Here is an 11,806-nt window from a genome sequence, read left to right as displayed (position 1 = left end):
GAACTGCCAAAGAGAGACCTCATTTAGCAGTGCAAAGTCCCATGAACTCCACTTTCCCTGTCAAGAAATCACTAGAATCACAAAACTTCCCCAAAATGCCCTGGCAAGGTCTGAGCTGATCCAATAGTTTAGAGCAGCAGAGAAACAACTAGATTGAACTTGCTGATTCATCGAAGTAAGGGCCTGCAGATCTTTAAAAAGCAATGAAATAAGATTAAAACAGCAATAAGCAAAGATAATGAGCAAAGAACACGAACAGTAGGCATCAACAGTAAAATAAGAACCTGTGCACATCAGCTTCCAGCAGTACATTAGGCTTCTTTGGTCATTGCAAATACAATGACTAAGCCTCAGGCTGCGCTAACCTCTACTCAGCCCCTCACAAATTCAGCTCTATCTCAGGGTGGGAAGTTCTTTCACAGAAACCCTTTCAAGTTCTTGATCTCTCTCTTCTCTATCTGCTCCTGCAGGAGAGCTTAGAGTCCCACAGTCTAGCCCTCATTTTGTATTCTTATCGCCTCCTCTCATACCCATTCTTCACAGAATCACAGAATGGTTGAGATTGGAAGGGACCTTAAGAGATCACCTAGCCCAACTCTCCCGCTCTAGCAGGGTCATCTATAGCAGGTTGCACAGGACCCTGTCCAGGCAGGTTTTGAATATCTCCAATGATGGAGACTCGTGGAAGTATGTGGAAGATATTTCAACATCACTGAATTTTTTGAGAGCCCTTGGTAACTCGAATGCTGATTCCAATCTATGAACTCTTTAACCACAATCTTTTCATGAAGCATATTATATTTTTTATATTTTATGAAGATACTATGAACTTCTGAACTTATATTGACCTTTGGAATTGCTTGATACAAGGAATAGCTTTAATGATCAATAAAATCTGACAGAAGTTCAGTCCTAGTTTCATAACACAGGGCAATCTAGCAAATAATTGACTCATAACAAGCAACCACATGATCAAAAGCCTGATGTTAACACGGAGTTCTTCAGTATATAAGCTTTGCAGCCTGATTCACTCATTCCTGAGCCTCAGAAACCCTCCTCCACCTGGCAAATGGAGCTCCTGGGAGCAACAAGTGCTGTCCTCCTGGTTTGCATTGCTTGCCTGCTCTCCTTCATGGCAAGGAGAAAGAGGTCTGGAAAGGGGAAGATGCCTCCTGGACCAGTTCCCCTTCCCATTCTAGGGAACATGTTGCAGGTGAAACCAAAGGACTTGGCCAAAACCCTCCACATGGTAAGGCCACTTTCTTTTGCTCACTCACTTTCTTCTGCAGGCAGGAAACATGTGAGCCCAGCGCACTGGGACAACCAGTGGCCATAGCCTGATCAACACCAACCCCAGAGGGGGAGAAAAGCTCTGGGTATCTCAGCTGCCACCCCATATTGCTGCGACCCTTGTTTTTGAGCACCTGATCACTATGAAAGCTTTCCATGCCCGTATTTCTCATGGGAGAGCCAGATTTCGATGTTCCTGGTCTCTGAGAACACATTGCCTGCAGTGGGATACAACAGCAAGGCCACTTTCTGACTCCTCCTGCCCACCTGCCCCATGGTCATGTTCTCTTTTGTATTTTGACAGCTCGGTGAAAAGTATGGGCCAGTGTTCACAGTGCACCTGGGCTCAGAGCCTGTGGTGGTGCTGTACGGATACGATGTGATGAAAGAAGCCCTGATTGATCGTGCAGACGAGTTCGCTGTCAGAGGACATATGCCGATAGGAGACAGGGCTAACAACGGTTTAGGTATATTTACTAACTGAGTTCCTTTTAAGGAGGAGGGAAGGGCTGAGGACAAGACAGGCAGAGACAGGGGCTGGAATGTACTGTGCCCAAGGGGAGGCTGAGGGAACTGGCTGGGTCTAGGCTGGAGAAGGGAAGGCAGAGCAGGGTGTAATTGCTAGCTTCCACTACTTAAGAAGGGTAACAGAGAAATCGAGCCAGACTCCTTTCAGCCGTGTGCAGTGAAAGGGCAAGGGGCAACAGCCACAGGCTGCAGCAAGGTAAAGTCTGTGTGGTTACAAGGAATGACCTGTTAACAAGGAGGGTGGGTATGTGATGGAAAAGGTCAAAACCAGGAGGTTGAACTACATGGCCTCCAGAGGTCTCCTCCACACCAGAAGTACTCTATGATGCTACTCTGTAGGCACTCTCCTGGAAGATGGGATTCACTATCACTGCCAGCCTCAGTTCATCTCATATCCAGCACACCCAGTCAGACCTTCCCTCTTTCTTCTTCTTCTGCAGGTATTATTTTCAGCAACAACGAGGAGTGGTTACAAGTCCGGCGATTTACTCTCAGCACTCTGCGTAACTTTGGGATGGGGAAGAGGAGCATTGAGGAGAGGATCCAAGAGGAAGCTGAGTTCTTGCTGGAAGAGATCACCAAAACAGAGAGTATGATTTATTCTTAATATATCTTATGTTTGCTAAAAAGGACTTCATTAAGTGAGCATTGCTGGTGCAGTGTCAAATGCAGGAATTAAGGTTACTCATGTTCTTTGCTTGAAAATCAGGTTCCCATGCATCTGGTCCATGTAAGAATGGCCCCTCATTGTAAAGTAACAAATAATTCCATGATTACTTACTACTATTTTTGGAGGACCGTTCTGTGTCACTCAGACTGCGATCTGGTATTTCTGCTAACCCCCAGAACACAGGTTATCCACAGAAGCCATAGGTTTTGCTTTTTTATTCTTTGTAACTTTTGTGAACTCGCAGGAATGCCATTTGACCCGACTTCCATGCTGAGTTGTGCTGTCTCCAATATCATATGCTCCATTCTCTTTGGGAACCGATATGACTACAAAGACAAGAAGTTCCTGGCCCTGATGGACAACATGAATAGCATCTTTCAGATGGCGAACTCCTACTGGGGACAGGTACATTCAGCAGCCATTTCACGGTGGTGATATACTTCCGGGGGAGCATTTCCCAGTGAAGTCTCATTTCAGTCTTCAAACTAGGACCCAAAAGTGCACACACCTCCTTTGCTCCACAGCGCAGGAAGGAATTCACTCTAGAGCAAGAAGAGCCCTCACTAACTAAGCTGGCTTTGTCAGCTAGGTGCAGCGTACCCCTAGTCCTGACCACCCTTCTTCTCTGCTTTTGAGGTTCCTACTGCTACTATGCAAGCCCCCATCTCTCTGTCTGACTGCCCAGGCCTCACTACCCCTCTGACTGGCTCAGTCAAGAGGATTGTGGCCTTCTGCTAATTCCAAATGATGGGGAAATGGTCACACTGAGGACCTTCCTGTTCTTTCCAGCTCTACCAGATGTTCCCAAAGATCCTGGATTACTTGCCTGGACCTCACAACAAAATATTTGCTGAATTTGATATTCTAAAAGCCTTTGTGTCAGAGGAGGTGAAGAAACACCAAGCTTCCCTAGATCCCAGATCCCCTCAGGATTTCATAGACTGCTTCCTCAACAAAATGCAGGAGGTAAGGAGATGGCATGCAGCCCCATCTGATCCCCAAGCACACCTACACTGACCCTCTTTCCTCTCCCAAGTCACAGAGACATTGCACTGACCCCTTATCTGTGCTGGGCCCTGAAGGCTGGTCTGTGCACTGCGAAAACACTGGCAACATCCCAGATGTCATCTCTGTTAGAGTACAGAGCTCTGGGTCTGGTCACTACCTGCAGCTCCTTGGACAGCAAGCCCCACAAAGCACAGAGACATTTGCAGTCTGGTCTTGCAGTTCTCTGGTTGGAAAGCAGTTGGCACAGTAAGGACAAGTGGGTAGCTAGTTGTTATTTGGTGCACAGCTTGAAAGAAGGCTGTTCTGGGGGTCTAGGTTACTACACAGAGATAGCATTGTAACATTCCAGTTAACTGCTGCACCTCAGTAGAGAAACACAACAGCTCTGGGTGGAAAAGAAGGCCTGGACTGATACAAGAAAGGGCCACATCTCAGTTCAGACAGAGAAGCAGCCCAACCTTTTTCCTAGGAGAAGGAGCGTGCCAATTCCAATTTCCACTTGAAGAACCTAATCACCAGCAGCTTTGACTTGCTCATTGCTGGAACCGAGACAACTAGCACCACCATAAGATATGGACTTCTGCTTCTTCTCAAATACCCAAAAATACAAGGTACCACTCTATGACCTGCTCCTCTCCAGCCACTCCTCTGGGCTGGACTCAGATCTAACACCACTTTCCTCTCTGGACTTTTCTCCTCTCTCTCATTCTCCACCCAAACAGGGAACGTCCCATTCCCCAGGTTGAGCCTTAGAGGATCCCTCAGCTCCCCTGGCATAAATAGCAGCAGCATCCCCTGGAGAGCCTGGGACTTGGCTCCATTCACATCTTTATCTCCCACCACTCCTGTTCAGCTGAGTCACCAGGAGCACACTCTTTGCAATAGACCACAGTGGAGCTGCACTGTGGGCAACACCAAAACCAATACCAGTGCTCCTGGGGGCTGTGATCTTCTAGAAAAGCAGTGGGGATCTGAACAACTTGGGAAAATCTCTTTGGGTAGGTTTGGTTTTATTTGCCCATCTTACAGTCTGTGTCTTTCACGACAGAGAAAGTTCAGGAAGAGATCGACCAGGTGGTAGGACGAGCACGAAGACCCTGTGTGGCTGACCGGACCCAGATGCCCTACACAGATGCTGTGGTCCATGAGATCCAGCGCTTCATCGCCCTCGTTCCCCTGGGTCTTCCTCATGCTGTGACCAAAGACACCCACTTCAGAGAGTATGTCATTCCCAAGGTTAGTTGACGTGCTCCCGCTGATTCCACACGGTGGCAGCACACGCTCCCACTCAGGCTGTCAGTTCTGAGCCTGTGTAAAATGAAAATGCAAGACTCAGGGAACTACTCAGCTTTTAACAGAGGGCTCTGTGTGATCAGTTCTACACGACTTATCCCACCCTGCAGCAGCAGCTGTTCAGGAAGGACCAAGGAAGAGGACCATGGCAGGAGAAATTTGTCGAGAAAGAGGAAGAGCTTCATTTCCACAGCTGTGTGGGCTTCTGCTTTTGGGGGCTAACAGAAAGGAAGGAACATAGTCATCTACAAGTTCATTATGGCGAAACTCTAAGAAAGAGGAAGAATTAGGTGGGGTGGCCCAAAAGGTCAAGAGCAAGGAGAGACGACAGAGGATGAAGGGATGAAACAGAGAGGGAACATTCAGGAAGACCAGTCAGAACAACTGTCCTTGCTGAAAGATCTAGCAGGCCGTCCCTCAATTTGCCCCAGGAGGGGCTTGAAGGGAAACTGAAGGCATTGATAGCAATGTACTGGAAATTTCAGCCTTAATTTGGCAGGCAATCAGATTATGTGACCTAACTCGCCTCCCCTTACGTTCTGCTCTTCTTCTTGTGTTACCTCAGGGAACCACAATCTTTCCCCTTCTCGATTCTGTCCTCTACGACAGTAAAGAGTTTGTAAACCCCAAAGAGTTTAACCCCGGACATTTCTTGAATGAGAACGGCACCTTTAGGAAGAGCAAGTTCTTCATACCATTCTCAGCAGGTAAAGCATGTGCTTCCTCTTCTGCTTCCTCTCCTCCTCCTCTGGGGACCTGCCTGCCTTTCTCCACACAGGCACACTCCTTGCTCTCTCTCAGCTTGGTCCCTCCACAGCTTCTCAGGGCTCAAAGCTCTCTGGATAACTCTCGGCTGCTCCCTTCCTAAGGTGCATCTCCCATCTTATAGAGGGCCCGGTGGCTTCTCAGACCTCCTCCTGTGAGCTCCTGATGTAATGATGTGAATGGGACCCATTCCTACCTAAAAAAAAAAAAAAAACCAAACCTGTCACCTTGCTATATGCAACCTCTCATTATCAATAGCCCCAAAACGCTACTTTCTCACCTGCTCTTTATGTCACCTTGCTCCCTCTCATCCTGCCTCCTACAATGCCTCCACTGTGCTCAAGGCTTCTCCTGCTCAGGTTCTTCCTTCACACATCCAAGCAAACTACCAATCCAGGTCTAGTCTTTCTGCAACAAACTGTTCCTTTGCAAACGTTCACTGTAATCCTCACAGTCACATCACTGCCATGGCTGTATCTGATAAACAACGCTGTGTAACGCATCTGCATAGTACAAACTCCAAACCACTCTGCATCACCTGTTCAGCAATATTTGTTGTTTTACTTCCAGGGAAGCGAGCATGCCCTGGAGAGAGTCTGGCCCGCATGGAGATATTCTTACTCATAGCCACCATCTTGCAGAACTTCACCTTGAGGCCTGTTGTCAATCCTGAGGAAATCAGCTTAACCCCAACATTGAGTGGAACAACAAACATACCTCCTGTTTACCAGCTCTGTGCTCTCCCTCGCTGAAGGATTCAAAACCTCTCTCCACTCATTCCTGAGCTTGGCTATTCCCTTACATCTCCCTTACTAAAAAACAATGGTAGAAACATGGGCACACCTTCCCAAATCACAGAATCACAAAGAATGGTTGAGGTTGGAAGGGACCTCTGGAGATCATCTAGTCCAACCTCCTCCCACTCCAGCAGGGCCATCTAGAGCACATTGTCCAGGATCACATCCAGACGGGTTTTGAATATCTCCAGGGAAGGAGACTCCACTACCTCTCTGGGCAACCTGTTCCAATGCTCTGTCACCCTCACAGTAAAGAAGTTTTTTCTCATGTTCAGAAGGAACTTCCTGTGTTTCAGTTTGTGTCCGTTGCCTCTTGTTTTGTCACTGGGCCTGTCTGAGAAGAGTCTGGCCTCATCCTCTTGACACTCCCCCTTCAGATACTTGTACACGTTGATGAGATCGCCTCTCAGTCTTCCCTTCTCCAGGCTGAACAGGCCCAGCTCTCTCAGCCCTTCCTCACATGACAGATGCTCTAGTCCCCTAATCATCTTAGTAGTCCTAGGCTGGACTTGCTCCAGGAGCTCCATGTCTCTCTTGTACTGGGGAGCCCAGAACTGGACACAGCACTCCAGGGGAGGCCTCACCAGGGCTGAGTAGAGGGGCAGGATCACCTCCCTCGACCTGCTGGCAACACTCTGCCTCATGCACCCCAGGAGACCATTGGCCTTCTTGGCCACAAGGGCACACTGCTGGCTCATGCTTAACTTGTTGTCCGCCAGGAATCCCAGGTCCTTCTCTGCAGAGCTACTTTCCAGCAGGTCAGCCCCCAGCCTGTCCTGGGGCATGGGGTTATTCCTCTCTAGGTGCAGGACCTTGCACTTGCCTTTGTTGAACTTCAGGAGGTTCCTCTCTGCCCAGCTCTCTGGCCTGTCCAGGTCCCTCTGAATGGCAGCACGGTCTTCTGGTGTGTTAGCCTCTCCCCCCAGTTCAGTATCATCAGCCAACTTGCTGAGGGTGCACTCTGTGCCTTCCTCCAGGTCATTGATGAATATATTGAACAAGACTGGACCCAGGACTGACCCCTGGGGGACACCACTAGCCACAGGCCTCCAACTTGACTCTGCGCCATTCACCACAACCCTCTGAGCTCGGCCATCTAGCCAGTTCTCCAGCCACCTCACTGTCCACTCATCTCACCCACACTTCCTGAGTTTACCTACGAGGATGTGATGGGAGACAGTGTCAAAAGCCTTGCTGAAGTCCAGGCAGACAACATCTACTGCTCTCCCCTCATCTACCCAGCCAGTCACCCCATCACAGAAGGCTATCAGATTGGTCAAGCATGATTTCCCTTGGGTGAATCCATGCTGACTACTCCTGATCAGCTTCTTTTCCTCCACGTGCTTAGAGATGACCTCCAGGATGAGCTGTTCCATCCCCTTACCAGGGATGGAGGTGAGGCTGGCAGGCCTGGAGTTCCCTGGCTCCTCTTTTTTGCCCTTTTTGAAGACTGGATTGAGAGTCTTCAAAAAAAAAGCCTTGAGGAAGGCAACCCACAGGATAAAATACCAGACAGTTCAAACACAGGTGCATGCACAGAATATACAGACGCTTTCAAAGACTCCTGGGATTACTCCATCGCATCACAGGGAGGCTCCAGGCAACATTACAGCCTATTGCAATGATGCACTGTCTGCTTGCATACTGAACACAGTGGCTATATCGAGTAGCTGATTTGTTCAAGAATGCAGCTCCCATGGCTGGCCATGACCTGCTTCTACTGCAGAATGTGTTCAACCCAGAGCAGTATGCCCTGTGGATAGATGGCTCCACATGTACTGTGTACATTAATGACCAAATAACATGATTTTTGACAGGACTTAAGGTGGTGGTATTTTCTTTGGGTTGGGGCAAGCCCTGCAGTTACTGCTCCACTGCAGAGTGGGCCTACAGCTCCTGCAGCTAAAGCGATCCCTGCAGCATGCTGCAGAAAGGGTTGTCCCGCCCTCTGCAAGGGCCCTGCCTTCAACCACTGAGACTGCTGCTGCTGCCAGCAAGGAGCCCCCAGCCTGGTGTAGGGCACTACCATTCAGGTAGGCTCATGGTGTACAAGGTACCAGTTTGCCCTGAGGCAAACTGCCCTGGGGGCTTTTGGCAGCCTTGGCTGCCATCTTTGTGGCTAGGAGTATTTTGAGGCTGCAACTGCTGCTCCTACTGCCCTTCGCCACATGAAGGACGGCTGCAGCCACCTCTCCTGGAAGACAGCGCTCCTTCCCAGTTTGTGACCTGAAGCTCTGATTCCCTTCAACGCTGCCTGCCTCAGTCGCACCTCAGGCTGCTCTTGGGGGCTGCCCTCATTTCTTGGGTGCTCTGTACCCTGAGGCTTTCCACAAGTCCTGAGCACATTCCCTACGGCTTCTCTCTGTCCTCCTCCCACCATCTCCCCCATGCCTTCTGCTTTCACTGAAGCATTTACCAACACAATCCTGCCGGTCACTGTGGCCACTCAGAACCCCCACAAGAATCAACTTGTGTGCTAGGACACACAACCCTCAGCAACCAGGCTGTCACTGCAGTGACTCAGAGCAGCCTCCTCAAAACAAGCCAACATTTATTCATCTTCTGGAGAACAGTGCGCTCCCTCCCAAATGGCCACTAGTTCCCTCTCAACACACCTAGCCATCTACCCTGATTCCTGGTCACTTCACGTTCACACCTGGTGCCCCAAAGGAATGCCTTCCTGAGACTGCAGAGATCGTTTCAATGGATGGTATCTCTGCCAAAATCAAAATATGGTACTCCCACCCCACCTCACCGTTGAGATAGCTTTTAGAGGGCACAAAGAAAAAAACAGCATGAGTGAGACACCTTTGTGGATAAAGAACTGAGGACTTAGCTGAGGACTAAGGAAAATTGACATCATTATGGCTAAGGTCAGAAAGTGGAGTTTTATTCCTCCTCCATTTTCCTTGGGCATATCAGTTCATCTTAGTTGTGGTCTAGCCTCCTTCTGTCAAATGAAAGCAAGACTGGATCCTTGTCTTCCCAGGCTGTTGTGAGGAGCTCAGATACCTGAGTGATGAGGACTCAAAAACTCCTAAAGCAGGCAGAAACAGTATCTGATTGCTTTTTTCTACCTCTAGGGTCTTTACAAAGATTTAGCTGTTCTTTATTAGATTGAATTAATCTAAATTTACTAGGACAGCAAAACCATCTCTCTGAGTATGGGTACTCCTGGGGAGTCTCATTTTACTTCTGTATCTCAAAGGCATCGATTCAAATAGGTTCCTTCCCCATCCAAAGCCTCTTTGTCCCGTCCTCTGTAGAAACACGTGAACACACAAAAAGAAAGCTCTCTTGTCCATAAAGTGCAACCATGTGACCCTTGCTGACCAAGAAAATAATTCTGCCTGCTCTTTCTGTTCCCAGTCACTACTTGGTGCTTTTCTTCCAGTTATACGGCAGACGATTTTCATAAAAGTATTCCTCTGCAGCTGCTTCTCTTCTGGGCTTATTCATCCTTGTGAGTTTTGCTTGTGTTTGGATGTCTGTTTTACGATCTTTTTCTTGATCTTCATTTACGTAGATATTTGTTGTCCCCTCCGTTATGGTCATATAAAAGGCCTAGAAGCAAAACATCATGCTGATGACGAACTAGGCTGATTGTCACAAGGTAATCTGGCTGCAGGAATTCCCCCCTCTCTGCAAACATTTTGCAGACCTTTGAAGAAAATAACATATTTGCTCGCATAACAGGTTCATCCCTCCTTCTCCCTCTATTTCTGCCCATGCAGGACGCAGGTCTAATGCCTGTGTACTCTGAAACAATGGTAATCCACTGTTGGCCTCTCATCTGGGACTGTACTCAAAAGGCAGACATACAACTAGAGACAGTAGTAACGTAGGAGCCATGGGCAAGCGTGGGCTCTCTATCACTAGCCAGGGCTACCTTTAAATCCATGGCTGTGTTTAGTCACTTACTCAGTAGCACGTGTGCTACGCTAAAGATCAGTTAATAGACGACTTACCTCTGAAGGTCTGGGAGGGGATGATGCATATTCATGTTCTTGCACGTTGCGGCTTTGGCTCGTCTGAAACAGTAAATAAAACAGTGACACACAACAGGTATTACAATTTACCAACAGCTGCATAAGAAGCACAGAGCACTGAGAAAATGTTCTGTTATTAGATAGCTTCAGAGCTGAGCACATATGCAAGGTATAAATAACCACACAAGATGTGATATCCAACATATTCTAAGTCAGATCCCAAAATATTCTTTCATTTGGCACAATCCCAAAGGTCACTTGATGCCTGCCCAAGGGAATGATCTTGCAGAAGAGAAACCTCAATGCCTGAAAGTTGCATTTGATAGAACTACCAAAATCATCTGCTCCTTTAACATAGCGGGAAAACCTTTACTTGCACATTTACACTCAGAAAAAATCCTGATGTTAACATGCAACAGCCACAGGGAAATTACCTCCCTCAGTACGATTACAGGTTTCTTTTGAGTAAGAAAATATAGAGACCCATGCAAGTACTAGACATGGTTAAAAACATCTTTAAGTGGTGGGGGAAGAGAGGATTGTTTTAGGTAAAACCATTCACGTTTTGCTGCCATGGCACTTAATGTTTTTTTCTCCTCCATGGGCAGGTTGACTCACTCTTCAGTGATGTGGGTGCTTTTTCACCCCAGAGGAAGGAAGTGTGGTGTTACAGAAATCTCTGACTACCCCACATCACTGGGGAGGTAGGCAGGGCGCAAATGTCCAACCCATGCGCTAGAACAGAGAAAGGAGGTGACCAAAACACTATGAAACGCCACGGCAACATTTCAGGAGCTAAATAATAAAACTTTGGAGTGTGGGGATTCCTAAATGCATGTTTTCCTGTGGGAAATGACAAATCAACCCACTGGAGAACAGTGGTGATTGATAGAATTTTTTAATTTCTTGCCAGTTAATAGCTCACTCGGGCCTTTTCCTCCTTATTTTCACATTAATTTCTCTTTTATCTTTATGATCCTGTAAATTCTGAGCTGAGGTCTAGCATTTCAGAGACTGAGCAGAGAGTTCAAGTGCCTACAGATGTGGACCTGAACTTCCCAAGAGCTCCAGAGAGTTTTGAATCAGGCTTCTGATGGGAAGGTCTAGGCATGGAAATGAAAAGGTGCCCAGGAAATGAGAGGCAGTCACCTGTTTCCAGCTGCAGTTTGTCCCCCGGTGAACACAGACCAGTACCAAGATGACTACAAGGACCAAGACCAGGAAGCTTGGTATCCCTGCGGCAACTCCAACCACCCAGGGCTCATACTAATTCATAAAAAAAAAGAGAGTCAGGTCAAACACATGCAGTGGGATCCTTTAATTCTGCACGTGGTGAGGGCAATTACGTGAGGGGCTAGCATACAGCAAGAATAGCTAATGCACTCATATTCTGTGAGGGATGAAAGTGCAGCCCTAGATCACAGCAGTGGCATTCAGCCCAGCTGTACTGCACCCTGGAATGGATG

At 47.9% G+C, this 11,806-nt stretch overlaps 1 protein-coding gene across 1 annotated transcript; it reads left to right on the top strand.

Annotated features, from left to right (window-relative positions):
• Positions 1–1,019: 1,019 nt before the first annotated feature.
• Positions 1,020–6,646, top strand: LOC104141787 (cytochrome P450 2C23). The gene is made up of 9 exons (XM_068950328.1): positions 1,020–1,249; positions 1,595–1,757; positions 2,259–2,408; positions 2,733–2,893; positions 3,278–3,454; positions 3,966–4,107; positions 4,545–4,732; positions 5,355–5,496; positions 6,125–6,646. The coding sequence occupies exons 1-9, from the start codon at positions 1,070–1,072 to the stop codon at positions 6,304–6,306; spliced, it is 1,485 nt and encodes a 494-aa protein (XP_068806429.1). The 5' UTR covers positions 1,020–1,069; the 3' UTR covers positions 6,307–6,646.
• The last annotated feature ends 5,160 nt before the right edge of the window (positions 6,647–11,806 follow it).

This window comes from Struthio camelus, chromosome 7 (assembly GCF_040807025.1).
Source record: "Struthio camelus isolate bStrCam1 chromosome 7, bStrCam1.hap1, whole genome shotgun sequence".
NCBI lineage: Eukaryota > Metazoa > Chordata > Aves > Struthioniformes > Struthionidae > Struthio > Struthio camelus.
The sequence above is the reverse complement of the archived record's forward strand: the minus strand, read 5'-3'. Positions and strand labels throughout refer to the sequence as shown.